The 20,841-nt window shown below is 38.3% G+C and overlaps 1 protein-coding gene across 7 annotated transcripts in view; it reads right to left on the minus strand.

Moving 5' to 3' along the window:
• Window positions 1-628: 628 nt before the first annotated feature.
• The window catches only part of TENM3 (teneurin transmembrane protein 3), a 1,360,315-nt gene continuing 1,340,102 nt past the window's right edge, over window positions 629-20,841 (minus strand). For all 7 annotated transcript variants that reach the window (XM_061474586.1, XM_061474595.1, XM_061474622.1 and 4 more), the window contains 6 exons: window positions 18,399-18,574; window positions 17,610-17,845; window positions 12,895-13,191; window positions 10,095-11,706; window positions 7,463-7,593; window positions 629-4,223 (listed from right to left, as the gene is read on the minus strand). In XM_061474586.1, coding sequence (XP_061330570.1) covers window positions 3,468-4,223; window positions 7,463-7,593; window positions 10,095-11,706; window positions 12,895-13,191; window positions 17,610-17,845; window positions 18,399-18,574 — 3,208 coding nt within the window. In that variant the 3' untranslated portion in view covers window positions 629-3,467. The remainder of the gene's footprint in view (window positions 4,224-7,462; window positions 7,594-10,094; window positions 11,707-12,894; window positions 13,192-17,609; window positions 17,846-18,398; window positions 18,575-20,841) is intronic.

A 20,841-nucleotide genomic window follows, 5' to 3' on the forward strand; every position in this document is an offset into this window, starting at 1 on the left:
TTTTTTTTTTAAATAACAAAATTAGGCCACAGTTGGCTAAACAGAGTGACCTGGTTCATGCTGGATCTACATGTTACCAACTTGAGGTTGTCACTACAAAGTAAGCGTGGTGAAGTCTGCCTGTTCCAACTAAAATCAAAGAAGTCTCTTGACATATAGCAGTGCTGAAGTCAGCAGTTTCTGCAAAGTGGGTCTAAATGCAGATTGAAGGATCTCTTCTATGCATATATGTAACTATCACTGCCAACCTACTTACTTATAATGAAATACTTTTTGTCATATTTTTACTCAGGAGAACATGAGAGAAAACAGTTCTGTGTTTTTTTTTTGTTTGTTTTGTTTTGTTTTTGGCTTTTCCTTAACTATAAAAGATTTGGCTTTGTGAGGTATATGTAATGTTTTCTGTAAAGTAGGCCACCTGAGAGATCCCATGGAGTAATTCACTTTGCTGAGTTAGCAGATGAGGCCATTGGACAGAGTCAAAAAACATACTGCCAACTGTGAAGCAAATGAATCAATACTAGTGCAACTGGATCAGTTTGCTTCTTCCCATATGAGAAAAGCAGTAGCACAGGTGCAATATCCGACATACAGATTTAAAAAACAAATATAAACACACACACACACACACATTGGGTTGGCTTTTATTGGAAAGCCTAGATGCAATCTATAGTTAGCAATTTGTGGAAAATTCAGGACACTATAAAGTTAAGAAGGCAAATTAAAGAACAATACAAATCAGACGAAATATACATCTCAAAATCAGGATAGCATTTTCACTGGCATTGCCTAAAATACTTAGAATCTCCTTTTTTTTTTTTTTGTAATATGGTTCTTTTAATTATGCATATTTTTTTTCTTTAAAAAGATCTTTTGCTTATATATTCCCCAAGGTCACTATTTCCTGCAGGAGCATGTCCAGATCGCAAGTCTTTTTTAGCAAGAAATAGGCTCATTATACCAACTAACAAGGCCACTAATTGGCTTGATTTGACTTTATCTAAAATGATCACCAGCAGATACTATAATTTGTTGTTTATTGGTGCCAGAACAAAGGAGAAGGAACTGGTATGCATCAAGTAGTATATTTCATTGTTGACATGTTATACAAGCTTTTCATATTCAAACAGAACAGAAACATTTGACATAATTTAGAATATGAGCCTATTTCAACAGAGAGCACTTACAGCATGCTAAATACAGTGCTGTGGAAGAGCCACCCAACAGAACTGCAAACACCTAGCATTTTACATCTTTAAAAAGAATACGTAGATCAATGACACGCCTCTGGGGTCTGACATATCATCCTCTCTAAATTTAGGGCCCTCAAGACTTCCAGGGTAAAAATACTAACAACTAATCTGTGCTTTCATTCTAATAGATGATTAGCATTCATTATATGTGTAATTACTTCTGTATGTTCTACCAAATACACACATACAGTAACAGCATTGATACTGTAGATTCGGTAGCAACTTGGCTGGGAGAAATTCAAATCTGTTTATCGAACAATCCTAATGTGCAATTTAGAGTATGTAATACCATAGACTCTCAGAATACAAAGCAGTTAGAAAACTATTTTTATTACATCCACTTGAACCATTCATAGTTAAGACACGGTCACTTACTATGGTTTGTCATTATAATACATGGATAGAAATACTGTGTATATTTCAATGAACATCAAAAAACCCAATTTTGTCTCATCTTAAAAATATTTATTTTTGTGGCTGAATTTAGTGCTCATGAGAGTAAAGCTCTAAGAATGTTTTCAGCCAAGATCTAGAACAGATGCCATAGATGCCACCACAGGCTTCCTATAAGGAACCAGCTGCACACTTCAGTTCTGTCCTGCAGCAAATTTACTGGGCCTTGGAGCAGAGCATGCCAAATCTATGCAGTGGTGTGGAGATGCAGACTAGGCACTAGAACTGGACCTTCCTCTCCATCCCAGGGTCAGTGTTCACAGTAATGGGATCTGATCTGCCATCTGAAGGCCAGGAGATGAACCTACTGAACAGCCTGCCTGTCTAAACAGCAATTCTGTAGCATCAGGTCAGAGGTACACTTCTTCTATCTGGAGTTATTAACATCTAAAAGAGCTGTATTATACAGAAGACAAAGCTGACATAACTGGATGAAACTACATAATTTCTTCTTCTTCTACATACAATTTGCCAAGCACCTGAGACACTATTCTCTCCATTGTGAAACAAAGCTTCTAAAAAAACAACGGAAACCCCACCTGGTATGAATAAATGTCCTTTTATTACATTAGGGCTGGAAACAGACAAGTAAAACCCAACCTATTAAAGTCTTCCATCATAATAAATGAGACTTATTTGGTTACTGTGCCTTCTAACAATGACTGATGAAGTGACACTGGCCTAGGTGACAGGAGAGGTATGGGAGAAGAGGGAGCTGTGGTCTGATTCAGCCAGCCACTTTGGAGTGTCCCATCCCATCAGCAGAGTGATAGATGCACAGCTTTAAACCTAATACAAAAATATTAACACTTTTGGACATTAGTCATCACTGTTATATCTCTACAATATAATCCTTTATACTGTACAGCTATAACATAAAAGGTGCAATTCCTTTTTCTTTAAAAAAAATCACACACAGCACATGTTTTTATCATTTTATTTTTAAGTATAAACTTTTTTAAACACTTTACATAAATTAACTCCTCTGAGACTAATATTTGATGTACAGTAAATTGTAATTCATATAAAAATCCATAAACAACTTGTCTCACATAATTTACAAAAAAATCAGGGTTTCCTTTGCTTATCTGCAACAAGGATTCTACTTGCCATTTTCCCCCCAAGGCAAACCATGTTAGCACTGTAAAATCCGTTATTAAATTCCCATGGTAGCATAAGTCACTTGTGCCAATGTCCTTTTAGAAAGCAGCACAGTTTAAAGCAATTGGGCTGTCTATAAACAGTAATTCTTGCCCCACGTTTTAAAATTAACAGATATATACCACATCCTATGCAGTGAGAAAGAGAGAGAAAAAGAGAAAGAGAGACTACTTCTGGTAAGCAAAGGTCAACAATTCAGTAATATTTAGAAACACTGTATGGGTCTGTATCTTAAGTAAATACAGTGCCTCAAAGGAACAGACAGCCTGTTGCAAAATCTGTAGGCCTTTTTCATTTCTTTTTTCTTCTTTAATACTTTTCAGTCCAACTTGAGTGCAGCGATATGCATATGTAAACATATTCTTTAAAGCAGATCACCTTTAAGGTCATTGAGAAAAACAAAAAAGTTTTGTCATTAGCAGTATCATTCTTCTGGAAGGCGCTCTTTTCGTTACAGAGTCTGTTCGGATTGTGCTACAGAAAAAATCTGAGCAAAGATGTAAGCTTAGGCTCAAGTAGTAATGCAGCAAAACAGTTTGGTCTCCTTTTTAGAAGACACTGGTACACAGTCTCTTTGGCAGCCTGAGCTAAGCCAGTGTGTTACCTCTTTCCTATCTCACTTTGTCTGAGGAACTGTATATTGTTAGCGCTGTCTGCTAATTCTGGATATTGCTCCACAGAGAGTACATAGTACCCATCGTATCCTTGTACCTTTCCAGCACTAAGCAGCTGCCTCTTTTCTCCTTCTGTCCACAACCTGGCGCCTTCCTCTCCATCTCTTACTCTCTGTTGTTCTCTGGCCCAGGCACTGGAAAGAGCTCTTTGCCTGGCTTGCTCCAGTATTCGGGCCTTTTCCTCATCAAGTGTCATGCCATAGCGGACGTGAAGTGCTAGAGCACCATATTGCATCTCAACATCAGCAAACCTACGAGTCCTGCCATTTACCACAGTGGTGGACTGGGAAACAGTGACGTTGATGCCATTCTCCAGGGCCTTCCGCCCACTTGTCAGCCTCAGTGTCCCAAGGTCACTCTCAGGGGAGGTGGTCTTGATAAAATAGTGTGTGTCCTTTCCCTCAACGGTGAAATGCAAGTTTTCTAGGTAGTAGGCGTTGTTCAAAACAGCTGCCACTTTTATGCAGTCCTCATTTGCAATGTTGAGCACGTTTGTCTGCACTTTGCCTTGATTGACAGCAAGCATCACCCCTTTCCCAATCAGAGACTTCACTGTAGCAAACCACAGCCATGACTTCTCTCCACTGAATTTCCGTCTGCTGACCTGCACTTCTGCCATCTTTCCCAGGGAAAGGAAGGCCTTTGCTTGTCTCGCCACTTGTTGTTGCACTCCAGAAATTGGCTGTAAACAAGAAGAGACAGAAGTTTTACAAGCCATCTGTAGCCCTCTAGATGCCAGCCAAGCTTTCTTGGTGTGCTGCCTGTGGACGACAACAGGATATGCCACAACTGACAGTGCCAGGGAATTAATTAAATCTACATACTGCTTGTTCTGCTGAGTTACATGACTATTTTGTTTGATAATGCTCAGTGCTTTTTCTCTTTGTCTCCCCGAGAACATGCACAAATTAAGATTTAACTTCAGAGGCTACTTCCTGGGCTGCATAAGACAGACCCCTGCAATACTAATACTTACCATGGGTATGGGATATCTTACTACAATACAGTGTCATCTCATCCTCTGAGCTTGTTTGACTATGATGCCTGTCTGCCATGAGTCCATCCAAATTGAGGAGATTTTTGCAGGTCACAAAGCTGCACTTCAGCATACTAACAAGCCTTTCTTTATGCTGCGTCAGGAGATAGGAGTCTCTTGGGTAGCTGCAGTCTGAGACCAAACTGCAGGGAGGCTCTCATAACCCCTTAAACTACAACAGGAAGGAGGGGAATCAAACTGTAATAATAATCTCTACAGTAAAAGAAAGAGAAGGAAGCAAATGGTACAGAGCAGTGAGGCAGAATACTGGGGACTGATGCCCTTTCTTCAAATGCAGATACTGATAAAAGGGGATTTGTGAAAGGGCCGTGGCCAATTCAGTTATATGAACTTACATTTTACTCCAAGTATCAGTATGCTGCCTGAAAGAGATGAGTGGCTTTTCTCCCCCAAGAACTTCAGATGGGTGCAGTTCTGAATACAGCAGAATGCTTTGTTGACAACTAGCAAAGACAAGGAGCAAGTCTAAGATATGCTTGCTTGGTATTTCATGTTTTACTGTATCTGGGTTGTTCCTGTTGAAAAGGTTTGTTATAAAGGGTAGGAAATAAGAGGTACAATTGTGAGGTGCAAAAGCACAAGATGGAAAAGCTAGGATAGGAGAATCTGTTAAAGAAGTTTATTTTGACTGTTGAGAGCTGTATGTAGCCCCGTCTGCCAGATGTAGTCTTGGTAAAGAGAGAGGATAGCTGGGGAATGGGACCTGCCATCTTAACTGCTGTGGTGAGCCAGAACAGCTAGAAGAGCAGGAGCAGCTAGCAAGAATGGTCAGCTAGCATGGCTAGATCGCAGGGCAGCTCACATTATCGGGTCAACTGTGGTTGGGATGAGGCCTTACAACTGTGCAGAATAGGCACATCTTATCTGTCTAACCCTGGGTCTTAACAGCTACAAGCTGTGAATGAGCTAGTATTGATGGAGATGGGGAGCAGACAGCTGCCCTAGCAGTTGTCTCAGCAGGAAACAGAAAGATTTAAATAGCTTTGGCTGCACTTTTGAAAAGGAGTACTTAGTTTCTGTAGATGATACAGTTTATCTTCCAATTGACCCTCTTCTCCCTTCAGCAAAATACTGTTTAACCCATTTGATTCACTGCTGGCAAATGAGACAAAAGGCTGTTTAGTTTCCCCAAATTTCTGGGTGGGAGTCCAAGCAGGAGTCATTAACAGACTCCTACAACCTTAATTTGGTCTTGCTGCTAATCAGAGCCTGCCAAAAGGTTTGCAGAGGCTTCTTTGCTCTGCCATGAGGGCAGCTTTCTGGAGGGGACAGTTCCTGATGGAATTATGAATTGACTTGGACTCTCAGCTCTTCCTGAATCTGACCGATTCCTGTCTGCATTACTAACAAGTATGTATTTCAGCTGTTGGAAATCCTACATGAAAGCTACTGAGCACAAAATACATTCTAGACAGCATGCTCATCAGTGAGAGCAGCGAGATGCTATAGCAACTTCATAATGACAAAGTTTGCTTATTTTTAACATGTATCCTCAGAGTTCTGGAGCAAACTCTCAGAGCTCCGTAATGCTCGCTCACTCCAGAATGTCTCAAAATACTAAGTGGTTTGTGTGTTTACTTCTGGCTCCTGCTTGCACTTGCTTCTTCAACAGTGAATATCATAGTCACGGCTTCTTCCTACCTGGGAATTATGAATCTTTCTGTTTTGCTCCCACTTCTCTCTTTTTCTGTCATGTCACAAGTCCCTGTCTCTCCTCATGTTGTTGAACTCCTTCCTGAAGATTTTTGAAAACTAGCTGTCTGCTCTATCTCTTTGACCAGACTGGTTCTCTTCCTGGTGCACCTCTTTCTTGCTGGTGTTAGTGGATAACTGCATTCTTTAGCTTTTGAGATCTAAATAACCAACCTCTGATTGTTCTTCACAGCCATGCCTGATGACAGGTCTCTTGTCTCCTGATAAAATGACTTTGCCTGGAGTGCTTGCAATGCTCCTCCTTCATTGCTTCTACCACTCATGGGAGACACTAATCACATGCTATGCTCTAAGGTATTTTCCTGTTACTCAAGTCTGTTACTCAAACCCAGTTACTCAACCCTGGCTATTAAAACACACACACACACATATATATGTATCATGTCACTTTAGGGGATTACCCATTTTACTGCCTCTTAACACCTTCTTCTTAACTGAGATCTGTAGGAGTTTTGAGGGCATAGATCTTTGATCTTTGAGTAAGTTTGATTTGTAAATCTAATTTTCTTAAATGTCAGATTTAGATTTTCCACATTTATTTCTTACATCATTTAGAACTGTAGCAAGTTTTCAGGACTGAAGTTCATTTTTTTCCTCCCAAAGAACTTCATAAGCACCAGGAGTTTTGGTTTTATGTAATGTAATGGGTTTTACCTCCGGTAATTTCATTTTCAATATTTTATCTTTACATATAAAACATGGTTAATATTAAAGACAAGTAAAATTGTAGTGGTGCCTGTATGTATAATTTATATGACCTGTTCTGTTTATTTCCCAGTCTATTTTTTACTACAGTGTTCAGTTTCTGCCTTCAGGCAGTGTGCTAGTACAAATCAAATCTCTGTAGTTTCTGCTACGAAACTTTAAAGGGCCTTAAACTTCTTTCCATTGATTGTTTTCTTTATGCATTTTATTACTGCTGAAAGAAAACAAAAGCTTATTTAAAATGGTACCTAACTTAGCAAATTGTAAGAAAAAAACACTATCTCTAATTCTTACAAAAAGTAAATAAAAATTAGAGGTTTTTGAAAAGCACTGTTCAGATTTAACTTAGCAAGTAACACTGTCAGGATCATCCATGCCTAGTTAAGATCTGAATAGAAGGGCACATTCTGTCTTGTTCCGTTTGTATGTTTAGTTTTGTTTCTTACTGGTATGTCTTCCCATTGCTGGCTCTTCACAAGTTCATAGGAAGGTTCAGTTAAATCAAATTTTGGAACGGGGAAACCAGGAATGGCATTGTGCAGATGGAAACCAAATGTCACCAGCCAGCTGTTAACATCTGAAAGAGAATTATTAAAGAAGAAAAATATTATCATTGTTCTGTATTTTGCAATTATGCTATTTTTACATGGAATAGCTTTTGGCATAGTTGATTTCCTTCTATAACATGAAAGTTATTCAACAATTGTCATTTTGATATGTATAGATTCAGATTTGTGCTACAGCTAGAATAGCAAGCCGATAAAAAAAAAAACGGAAGAAAACTTCTGTTCTATGTAAGAGTTGCACTATGCTTGTTTGAAAGATATTGCAGGCTTCAGTGATTTTGAAGGCCTCAGTGACTTTCAGAACAACTACAGGAGCACAATTAAGGTGAGATTTCCTTCCCAGGTTGCCTAAACTAATTGAGATTTCATGGTCAGGCTGAACACGCTTTATGTTCCACCTTCATCAATAGTTTAAAACAAAGCAAAACAGTACTGCAGAGCACATCCTGTCCTTTTCTTATGTATGTGTTACTGTAATGTCTTCAAATTACCCCTGAAATAACACCAAAATGGTCAATTACCTTTTAAATAATTTGGTAGGTATTTTGCGTTGGTTCAAGAGAAATCTCCCCCTCTTCAAGATGAAGAAGCTAATGAAATGTATTATAGCTGCATCAGTAAGCAGACAGGATACTAAATTAGCATTAGATAACATTATTTATACCTTTTATATTCTGTTAAGAATAAATAGATTAGGGATGCCAACAATTAATTAGTTAACAACTGTTGGGCAAGAATAGGTGCTCTGCCTTGTTTCTGTCCTTCTACCCTGTCTAAATACAAAGCTTAGCAGAAGTTGTCAGAGTGCTCCTTATCAAGTCTAATAGTTTCCACTAAAGAAAACCCCAAATAAGGGGAACAAGGAACTACATTTTTTCAAATATTACAAGAATAAAAAATATCTACATTAAAATCATGTTAACCTTTCCAGATAAATTATATGTCTTATGAGGCTCGGCATCTAAAACTACAAGCCAGCCAAATTACTAATTGTAATGATAACCTTATACGAGCAATGTGTCTATGCATCCATACATCAAAGATGTTAAGAAAACAACTAAAACTGTATTTTGAGGGCCATTTTTGCAATAAGTGCATAATTTTCAATGCCACAAAGAATCTGATTGTAACTGCATCCCCTAAGCACACGCTGCTGAAAGAGGACAGAGCCAACGGTCTGTTATTATCTTGCTCCCAGGCAGCCCATTAGCAACCCTGTTAATAACTACTGTTTGTTAAATTAATGCAAACCCATTTGATTCCCAGGATGCTTTTCTGAGTGGTAGCCTCATAAGTAAGTGGTGCTGAGCCCCTCTTGTAGTCTGGCACTGCCTATATAAAATATTTAGGATTATTCATATCTGTTCAAATACAAAAATTCAAATGCAAGTTAGGCATTTTTCAGAAAATTTTGGTGACATGCAGTCATTTTTTTTTTTATATGTAGAATAATGGAACTTTAGACCCACAAAAAGCATACAGGTTCCCTAAGAACTCAGTTATACAAGAAATGGCATGTTAGCAGCTTTTTGTTGCTAACCTTCACATTTCACAGAGAAATTCACATTCTTTTTTCTTATATGCTCTGCTTCCTTCCCTGCTTCTGGCTATGTACTCATTACTTTGTGCTGGCCCTGCTGAAGCTTATTGGACTTCTCTTTCTCAGCCAATTCACATTAGTAGCCTTGCAAAAACCTACCCTGGTAGATATTAACCAACTGCCAGTGAGAATATTCTGCCTTGGTGAGTTAAACTGGTCACAGAAAGACCTCTCACAGTCTCACTCCCTCTTGTCTGTTCTTTCTGGTCCATGAATATGCACCTTTTACTGCTCAGTAGCCCACAGCTGTGAAGAAACCTGAGTCTAATCCTCATGTAAGGAGATTCTCATGAAGAGTCTTGAGTGGTTCTTACTCCTGTACTTGCTCAAGGAGTCTTATTTTTTTTTTTTTTTCATTCTAAGAGCACTGGGTAATGCATAGCAGTATTGGAAGGCAACCTAGGGCTCCTCTTTCCTAATGCCCTGAGATCTCTAGCTGAGGCACCCTGTGTTACAGTTCAGTAAGTCTGAGAGGAAGAGATGTATTCCATTGGTACTCCAAAATGTACTTTGGAAAACCCAACCTCTCTGTATACTGAGATGCTCTCATTTATCTTTTTGGTTCAAGAATCTAATATTAAAGCATCGTAAGGACTACGCAGGGCAAAAGGTTTAGGTTTAGTTACCTGAAAGCTAATGATTGCCTATGGATCTTACTCCGTTATGCAGGTACCTAAATCAATGTCCAAAGCTAGATGAGATATTTTCAAGATCACCCATTTGTTATTTCACAGTTCCTGATAAGGGTGTCTGCTTTAATTGTTCTCATTGTTAAGTGAAGTGCTTAATGTTTCATCATAAAGAACTTTTCTAAATAGGATATACTTAGGTACCAAAATCGTGAATTCCAATCTAAACTGGATGTCTATAGGTCCAGCACCCCTAAGCTGCAATTAAGTAACTTTCTTTTACCTGTGATATAATCCTTCACATCATGTATTTTGCTGGCTGGGTTGTTATTTCTAAACATGTACAAATTAAAAGGAGCTGGATCCTTCCCAATTCTCTTCCAGATTTCAATATCAGGTGTTGTCCACCGGCCTGCCAGTATGTCATAATCTCTTTCTCCGAAGTGGACTAGCTTGGTTAGTGGGTCGTATAAGCCTCCATGGAATCCGATTACCAGCTGGAAGTCAAGGTTAGAGTCGAAATAGATCTCTCCATAGGCAGTGTATTGAATTTGTTTAAGCATGAGGCCATTGCTACTGAAAACAGCCAATGGTGTCCCCGTGTTGTCTGATGCAATGTAAAACTCATCTCCACTGCTAATTTCCATTGCGAAAAGGTGTCCTTGCAGATCATAATAGAGAGATGTGATTTCAGAACTTGAATGGTTATAAACATGAGTTATCCTGGTTGGGTAAGTAAGGTCTGCATAAAAAAACTGGAGATGCTGTCCAAGGCTAGTTTTACTGGAAACTCGTCGTCCAAGTCCATCATAACGGTAAATTACTGTCCATCCACTGCCTTTGCTGTAAACTCGAGTAAGAAGGCCCTTTGAACTGTATTCAAAGATTTCAGTACCCCTCTGACGAAGAAATCCATCTTCATCTAATCGGTACTGAACATCACCTAGTCGAGTTATTCTGTCTCTCAGGTCATAGCGAAGTGGTGTCAAACGAGCACTGCTACTGGGGTTGAGCAAGTGGAGGTTGCCATTCAGGTCATAGTTGTATCGCCACATTATTTTTTCGTTCAGATAAACTGTCTGCAGCTGACCATCTACGTCATATTCATAAGCATATTTTGTGGTGTTGGCAAATGGCCCGATCTTAATTTCTCTTTTTGTCACTCGTCCCATGTTATCATACTGAATTGTAATCCAGTACATTAATGACCGAAATATTTCATACTGAATTTCCTTGATGCGGCCATGTGCATCAAAGTGTTTTGTGTAGGTCATTACAGCTGTCGAAATTATCTGGTTAATATCATAATATATAACTCCGAATTTTCCAAATTGTTCAACTTTGCCAGAGATATCATCAAACTGGTAGAGATCAATAGGCAATGGGGTTTCATTGATGACACCCTGCATGCTAGTCACTCTGAAGCTATTGTCATAGCTGTAGTCAAATCGGGCATTTACCATTCCGTCTTCACTAAAGCGGAAAATCTGTCTGTCAATCAATGGACCAATTTGCCTGTATCTAATGGTGCAGATAAAACCATCGCTTTGGAGGTTTACTGTTTTCAGGACTCCTGCTGTCTCATCATAAGTAAAACTAACTCTTGTACTATCATATAAAATTTCTGAGAGCTTGGTCTGCCGTCTGTACTTGAATAATACTCTTCGGCTTGTCCCCAGGAAAGCAGTTTGAAGGAGCTGCCCTTCTTCATTGTAGTCCATTATAACAGAAGCATTACTTTCTGGGGGGTTGTATATATTCCGGTAATAGCCAATGGAGCGGATAGTCTGCATGGTATGACGAGCAACACTGGGCATGGTGACAGCAGAAAGCCGGTCCAACAAATCATATTCAAAGATATACTGCCGTTGGCTATGAAGCAGAAGAACCATTGACTGAAAATGAAGAACAGATTTTTACCATGTGACAAATGGTGGAGCACCCACCCACACATACACCGATACTATTTCTTCACAAAAATGTGGCATTCCCACTTAAGAAAATTATCTCCTCTTTAATTGAGTTATCCTTGACCTTACATGTTGTTAACATCTCCCTGCCTAATTTACTTGGATGCTTAATTGTAAGGGGTTCTGTAATTAGTAGTTCCACATTCATAATTTGCTACTTGTTATGACTGTATCACTCTTTTATCAAGCACTCACAGCTAAACAGCAGATTGTCAATGGATTCAGATAAGTCATGTTTAATATGGGAAGAAGTAAAACTGTCTTAGAGCCATTAACTCACGAGGAGAACAACATATGGGAGATACAAATTCTTCCCTACAATTAGAGATCATTTTGAAGAATTTGAATAGCCAGAGATCCTTGAATACTGTGTTCTTGTTCTGTAAGCTTTTAAGACATAGGCAAAACAATTGTTTAATTATTCATATCAAAAGAAGCTACTTGGAATTATTCTGACATTTTTCTGATGTGTGACTATTATGTATCCTAGGTCTTGATTAAATTATGTCTGCAGTGACTAGTAAACAGTATTTTCTGAGCAATGGCTTCAATAGAAATATATTTAACCCCAGAAAGAAATGGATTCTTTCTTTCAGGCGAGAGATCTCATGAGGGGGATTTTCACAAATATTTCTAGAGGGAGAGATATCATTCAGGGATATATAATGAAGATTTCTAATCTTCTGCCTCTTGTTTATTTTGATACTACAACATATAGCAAGTACAAATTGACAGCTGTAACTATTTAGACAGAAAAGCGTTTCTTGGTAGGGAAAAAAACAACAGTGAAGAATTTACAAACAAATTATTTTCAACTGACTGCATTGCAGAGATCTAGTCTCTGTACCTTATTTTAAGTGTTAAGATAAAAGGTAAATACAGATGCTTCTTGTTAGTTGGTGGCCTGAATAATTTAAAACCACATCAATTCCTAGCAATTAGCTACAGTGTGTTTACGTATCTATTTTGTGAAACATTCCCCTAGGAATCACATGTTGATACTTAGAGTAATTGAAATGTGCTTCTACTACCTATTTTTGCTTTGTATACAGCAGTCAGATGCTGCAGTTTCAGCACATCAGAAGCATTTTTTAAAATCTGCGTGTTCTTTACCTTTTCCAGATATGTGTAACTCCAAGTTTTCCCATCAGCAAACACTCTAGACACTATCCTTCCCTGTCCATCATACTCTATTTTTTCACTAGTCGTCCCTCGCTGTATGCTGCCTATTTGACCTGTGGATGAATAGGTAACATTGACAGCCATCAGCTTGCTGCTTGGTAGCCACAGAGTGGGGTGCCCTGACGTGTCGTAGGCAATCCTCAGCAGAAATTTACGGTGGTCATCGTAGATCTTTTCTGTCTTTGTGGTTCGATCAAAGTCAACTGAAAGGAGGTTTCTGCCATTAACCTTTTTAAAGTAAACAAAATGACACAATAAATCATGCTGTTCAAACCCTAGCCACCTATTATTCCCACAAAGCTAGCTATTCTTTAAATACAATTTACAGTGATTGATTTGCTGTGTGCTTAAATTATTTTAGCAACTGCTTGGTATAACTGTAAGGCACTATATTACCATCTACTTTAGAAGGTCTCATTATATGAAGAGTCTGAATCTGTTGCAATGTGTTCTTTCTTGATATTTACTCAACTGTTAAGGAAACACTGAAAGATGTGCACCAAAAACTTCTGTAATAAATGGGGCCATTTCAGTGAACAAAATACTTCTTTTGTAGGCAGTCTGAAGTACATATAGCAAATTATTGTCAAAACATTCCCAGCAACCATTTGTCCAGTTCATAACATTCACTCTAAGAAAGATTAAATCCTAATGTTTCACAGCAAGTATTTTTCAAAACAGTAAATACAAAATTAAGATCTTCAAAAGCATGTTAAATCTTCAAATTAAGATTAAATAGTTTTTAGAACACAGACTTTCCCCTTCTGGATCAAATCTGGTTTACTTTTCCCACATTGGTATCTTTGCACTTCACTGTTTCCCCCACCTGCATTGAATTGGTTTTCAGCATTCTCACACTAAAGGGTTTCTTTGTTCATCTGTAAACCACCTCTGTATCTGCTGTGTCTTTTAAAAGTTACTCCATCTGGGAGTGAAACACTAGTACTTAAGATTTTTCATCACTGTATTTTGCTAACATATAGGACAAATACACATACAGGTATCTGTATTAGGATTTTTTAAAAATTCTTTTTCAAATACTTGATGCATACATTATAAAGAGATGAAGAAAGACACCTAAATAGCATCCAGAAAAGAACAAGACAACAGATATCCTGACCAAAGAAACGGCTGGAGGATTTTTGCATTTGTCAGGGCTGCATATTCAAAAACCCATGTATCATGGTTGTTGGTACTTATACACTAAGGCTGATAAGCTTCTAAAAGATCAATGTAAATTAGATTCTTTATTATTGGCATAAACCATATTAAAGTGCTGGTGATATGTTGTAGGCAAATACGGAAAAAAACCCTTACAAATGTTCAGTACTGCTTATATCTATCTACATTACCTTTCTCTTTTTTACTATGAAATCACTGGCACGACAAAAGTCTCCACTATCAATTCAGGAACAAAAGTCAAGTTTTCATGTAAATCATCTAAGTAAGGAACACAAAGTCTAGCAGATGCAGAATAGCTACTCTACCTATTTAATGAGCCATCAAATGTTAAATATACTTTGAAAAATTAATGTGACAAGACTGATTCTAGATGTAGGTTAAACTCAACTATGAAGCACTCCCATTCACTTCCTTATTGTCATTTTCTTGGACTTCTTCATTTTTAGGTAGTTTTTGTTTAATTCTTCCAACATCTAATATTTGCCCATTTGCCTAAATTCACTCTTAAATCTTTCTTATCTCTGGCTTTTATTTCTCAGCCTCTCCCACACTTGCCTGCACTCATCTCTCTGTCTCCTTGCCTGTTTTGCTTCCCTGATTTTTTCTCCTCCCTTTCTCTCCATCTTCCCTTCCTTATTTCACACTTAATTATGATATTTATTAATTTTCTTGTCTACCTCTCATGCTTAGACACTGAAGTGAGAATGGGCACTTCTGATTTCTGAATTGGCAAAGAGAAAAGGGTGGTTTTATGGTTAAGGCAGATGTCCAAGCAATTGTGGTTAATTTCTTGGCTAAGCACATCTTTCCGGTGTAAATTGCAGCAAAGTACTTAATCTGGCTGTCTCACTGCTGTATCTGCTAAATGGGATAATAACATCTCCCTTGCCTTCTCACTTTCCATCTGTCTGGTCTGTGTAAGGGCAGGATACAGGGGAAAGAAAGGAAATTCTTCTTTCTCCAGCCAAACTCTGCTGACAGAGCTCTTGCATTCAGACATGTGATCTTTTGGTGGAATTTTGGCTGTGCTCGCATAATCTTGTAATGCAGATGGCAATTATAATAACAACAAGATTTGGTGATATAGCTTCTTTCATTGGACAGTATGGGGCTGGAATAACATATGTCAGCTAAAGTACTGCCTTCTACTGAAGCATTTCTTAACAATGGCTCTGCTACCAAAATGCTTTTACAGCAAAACCTGAATGTTTTATTATGTCTAAGACAGCCATGCTCCAAATATATTTGAAACCTCTGGGTTTCATTAGCATAAAGATAGTAATTCAGGAAATTTTCAATTAGCAACACAAAACTGAGTCTCTTGACAGTCCCTACAGACTGTCCTTATTGATGCATTTCAGTAATTTAGGTGTCCACCTATCCTGCTTTGTTTTAATTCCTGTTTTTCTTTCCGGTGAGAAGCATGAAATCTGACTGTGATCCCCTATTAAAAGCAGGTATCTATTGCTGTGCCTCACAGATTGATTCAAGAGGTAATGTGAAAACTGGGGACCTCAGCAGAGCTTTGGAGCATGTCAGGTCTCAGGAAGAGGCAGAGCAAACTCTTCCTGTGAGCTCCCTTTTCTATCTTACCTGCCTACTCTGGATGCATCCCTTGAGAAAGAGCTTATACCAGTTCCTTTATTTGAGACCCTTGTGAATGAAGGTCTGTCTGGTCTCAATACAAAAGGCTCTTTCACACAGACGACTGTCAGGACTTCTGCCAAAGGCCAGCCTACGCACCAAATATACAGGTTCAGGGACAAAACTAGTGTATTGAACAATTACGATACGAGTCTGAACAAAAGTAAGATTGATATGATTGTTGAGTTAAGGGAGGGTGACATAATTCCTAATTAATTTCTCCATAAAGACTACTAATAGTGGGTAGAACTAATACAAGATAGAAAACCAAGATAGTACCTGAGAGTGTACTTGGTGATTTTAGATACTACATAAATATAAAACGCAGTGAAAGGGTCATAGATATGAGTACATTTACTGGCAATACATTTTGCCACTTTTTTTTTGTCTACATTTGTCTTCTTTGCAGCAAAATGTTATTGATGTATCTGTAGATGCAAATGATAAGCTCCCTAAGTTGTTCATGTTCTTCTTTCTGTTGTTTTCTTTTTTTCCTACATCCCTTCCCACCCCCAAGTGACATTTCTGTAATATCTTCCCATGTAAATCAATCTCAAAACAGCTTCTTTTTTTTTTTTTTACTTTGCTGACAAGTTTCTTTCTTTACTTCTCCTTGGAGGCATTTTTCTCTTATTAGCTCATATTCTCCACATGCCCTACTTCTCTTTTGTATATATACTTTTAATTACTACTATTTTATCCTAATCTATAATCTCTCACTTCCCCCTCCGTCTTATTAAATCTATCCTTCTCTCTGCTGTGCCTGTTTTCCTGTTAAGTCTTCCAAGTTGCCTGTGACATTTATTTTACCTCCTCTGCACTTGAATGCCAAAATTTTTCTTCACTTTTGAGAACTGGACTCATGGTGATTTGTTTTACTGCCAAAGCAAATGCCATTCGTATGGTTATTTTATTTTCTCTTGGGCTTCTTTCACAAATGAATTGGCAGGTGTATTATCCTACTGTATTATGACGTGCCTATGAACCAGCAGCTACTGTGAACAGTCATTCTTCCTTCTTAAAAAATCCATTCTTCTTGCAGAACTAGTGATAGAGAGGAATATAAGGTGCGTGAGAGCGTTCCCTCCTTTCTCATCCCAAATGAAGATAGATACAAAATATTTTAAGATTTAAAATGGCATGTTACCTCTTAGATGTCGAGTGGTCTGACATTACTTTCATTTGATATACTGCCTAGGCCTTATTTTAAAGAACTGAGTTCAGTTCTAAGAGTAAGTCAGACCTCTGATACGGTCTTGAAATGGTTTCCTGGCAACACAATTTTAAATGCTTAATCTATGTTGTCTTTACCAAATGGCAGTCATAAATCATAGTTTGCTTCCTACTTGTATTTTATTAACTACATAGGAAGAAGAAATGCCAACAAAATGGTATAGAGATATGTTATAGGAATATGACATACATATACACACACAGTTACACCTTTTCTACAATAAGTAAGTATTAGGGCTGTGCTAACTTAAGGTAGAATAATTTAAAACAAGATTCAAAGTCAGATGTGTGAATTCAGTACCAGAAACAAAAATAGTGAGGGAAAGCAGAAAATTATTCTTTCATCCTGATTCATTCCAAGGTTTTCTAGGCTAAAACCAACAGTTTAAAGTCAACAGAAAAGAGCAATCAATAAGGAAAATCAGCCAATAAATCAAGTAATAAAATCAAGTGCTTCCTGCTCTACAGTAAGCTTGTCTACAGTAAATATTCTGTGGTTGTTGGATGGCAATACCTACAGGAATGTGTTTAAATTTCCTCTCACTTAATGAGAATGCAATAGATACCTTATATGCTTGCATGCTTACCCGGAGCTTTCGGCCAAACACATTGACTTTTCCCTGGGCTTGCTCCTTCCGGAATCGCCACTCCACCAGGTTCTGCCCGTTTTCTCCTGGGAGGGTCATGTTTCTCTTTGCCACTGTTGGATTGGCAGTGCCAGCCAACACATGCGGCTCTGTCTGATAGTGTGAGTCCAGGCCGCTGGCGTACAGGATTCTCAGTGAGCCATCATAACCAATCTGGTAGCTATTTCTTAACTGATCTGGAAAGGCAAAAAAGAGATGCACAGGTTACTTACATGGGTTCAGAGCCTGCCTTTATTCTGCACGCTTTATGAAATACGTTCATGTAACAGCTTGACTTCACATAACTGACCCAATAGTAACAAATACCCAGGGTGAGATTGGTAAGAACATCTGCACAAATGCCTTTGGGATCTATCTTTAAAGTCACTTAAACATTTAAAAAGAGTCCCACTCTCAGAATATGTCCTTGGAACTGGCACAAAACATATTTTCTGCTATTTCAGTAGGCATTTTTTGCCTAATCCTAAGCATACTATCATAGAATTATAGAATAGTTAGGCTGGAAAGGACCTTAAGATCATCTAGTTCCAACCCCCCTGCCATGGGCAGGGACACCTCACACTAAACAATGTCAGCCAAGGCTATGACTACTGACTTTTTCAAGGATGTTGCTGCTGGGATGCCACATGCTATTTTCAAGCTAAAATCTCACCTCGTGCTATTTCTGTACCTTTTCCCCTTTCAATCCATTTCTTTCTCCTTTCCAAAAATCCCTTTTGTTTACAGTACCTTGAACCATTGTATAGAAAGAATCAATTGATGATAAGTTGGAAGTGATGCTGACATCTTCCTCTCTGCTGGATGACTCAATGTCCACTGTAATGGCCCTTTCCATTTCCCCGTGAAGGTTAGTGACAACTCCGGTTGGGAATGTAACGTTTGTGAGACGGCCCTCACTATCATAGCTTAAAAAAAAAAAAAAAAAAAAGTCCAGAAATGATCCATACCAGGAACAAATTGTTTTCATTTACAAGTAAAATAAATGAACAAATATACCAGCTACTCGTACTGTTAAGGCACGTTTGCTTTTTTGTGCATGGGATAGGCACAGCAAAGACTTCGAACATGCTTTGAAGTAGTCAAAAGGCTGCTTAACATACAGGAGCCTCAATGGTGATAGCAAGAGCAAACAGATGGATCTTCAGCTCTGCATATTATTCTTTGAAGTGTTACCAGATCCTGCTGCACATCTAATTCACCATTTCAAAGGGAGAATATTTACTGGTGCTAAATTCCGTAGCATTCTGTACTGACTCGCTGTTATTGGACTAGATTTTGCTGTTACTGTAGGAATCCTCAAAATTTTTCATAAAAAGGGTATCTTAGGAAGAATGTCTCTTGGGTCTTTCCTATTCAATGATTTTGCAGACCACCTGTCCTCCTGTTCCCGAGTGCTTCACATCCCTTGTATTATTAAGAGAAAGAATCTAGGGTAGTATTTAATCTACTTAAGCTGCTTGTAGCTGGACATCAGAACAGCTACCATATATCACCTTCCCATGGATCAGTTTCAGAACTGTGACAAAAAAAGCACAAGATGCTTATTTTTCTGGCTCTACTGACATTTCTTTAAACCAACAGCTATATATATCCATTTAGTATGAATAAGCAGATACAATTTCTGTAATTAAAGTAGACCTATGATGTCTAAATAATGTCTTTTCCTATGCTGTGTTAGATATACTCCATTGGTACAAGACCCGAGACCGTGCTCACATCCAAACATTCACTGTGGTCACAGTATAGAGAGATAAAGCATTATGTGAGCTTCAGGTCAGAAAACTGCCTTTAAGATCAGCTCTTCCAATACTACAGCCTCTATTTGTCAGCCTAGGTGTTCAGCTGAGGCTCCTGGTATAAAAGCATAGCCTGCCTGTACCTGCAAAGGAGAGAAACAAGTCTCCAAAGGGTGATTCCAGGCCCACGTATGACCTGTTTGCTCTCAGGAGTTTTTCATCAGTCTCCTGTAACCATGTAGTGGGAAGCTGAAGGAAGCTTTAGTCTCTTAAAGTAACTAGAACATGACCCTGCAGGTCTTCACAGTGTGCTAGATATTTCATGCTTACAATTATCACCAAAATTGCTCCTTCTGGGAAAGAAACACAAAAAACCTGCAACAAATTAACCAATAGAAAAGCCCCAAGCATATCACTGAGGCTACAGAAACTCCTTTTCTTAAATTGAGAGAATTAATGCCAAACAATTTTAACCCCCAACACACTAACTTTCTCTGAACAGCATGAGTACGGCACAGCCTTGCTGTAACTGAAAGGATTAGGTTAAGAAATGTTTTTTTTCCAGTTTGCTTACTCTGTAGATTTGACAGCTTTTTTCATACAGTCATTTCCATCCTTTTAACACAGTTGATTTCCTTTGTTTATATAAGACTTTCACTTAGCAACAGGAAAAAGAAAAGAATGTTTAAAAATCAGAAACCCTACTGCAAGCCGGGGAAATCAAGTGGGAAAACTTACTTATTTTTTGAAGTTAAGTACATTTCAAGATAATGGAGTTTCTTGCAGTGTGTTTCTAGCCCTAATTTTGGCTCTTTTTTTCACATACAGGACTTGGCAAGCCGAGGTACTGCATTTATGTGGGAGACCAAAACAAACATACCAACGTTCCTTTTGCATGACTGTGACTGCTAGCCTATTCATGACCCTCAGTCTCATTCTTCAGTTGCATAAACTTGTTTTATTTTCATGCACAGCTTTCCTTTAAACTCCCAGGGGAACGTATATTGTCCAATTAGCGTCCTTTTCTATCTTCCGCTTTATGTTTGAAAATGGTATCAAATTATGTTGTTGGGAATTACTTGCGTGCTTTGATTCCAGTAGCCAAGTGCTGGTCTTTATTTCAAACAATGCTTACTAAAGCCGCAAAAGGTAAGATTTCCCCACAGGAAGAACTTTTCACCCTTTGAATTGCAATATTTGTGAGAAATAAATAACCATATTTCTGAGCATACCAATTGAATTGGAAAATGCTACACATGAGTAGTATTCAGTACAGTGTGCAGCTTCACTGCAGTATGCAGCTCTGAACATCGCTATTCTTGGTTTATGCATTCTTGCTTCCATATTATTATTTTTTGACTCTGTGCCCACAGTTTGTGAACTGGTCTCTTCTTTCATAAATACATGAAAGCACATCATGAGCCTGAGATAAGCTC

This window comes from Pezoporus flaviventris, unplaced genomic scaffold, assembly GCF_033815535.1.
Source record: "Pezoporus flaviventris isolate CSIRO_AGI_PZ_B2104156 unplaced genomic scaffold, CSIRO_AGI_Pfla_v1 ptg000002l, whole genome shotgun sequence".
Taxonomy (NCBI): domain Eukaryota; kingdom Metazoa; phylum Chordata; class Aves; order Psittaciformes; family Psittacidae; genus Pezoporus; species Pezoporus flaviventris.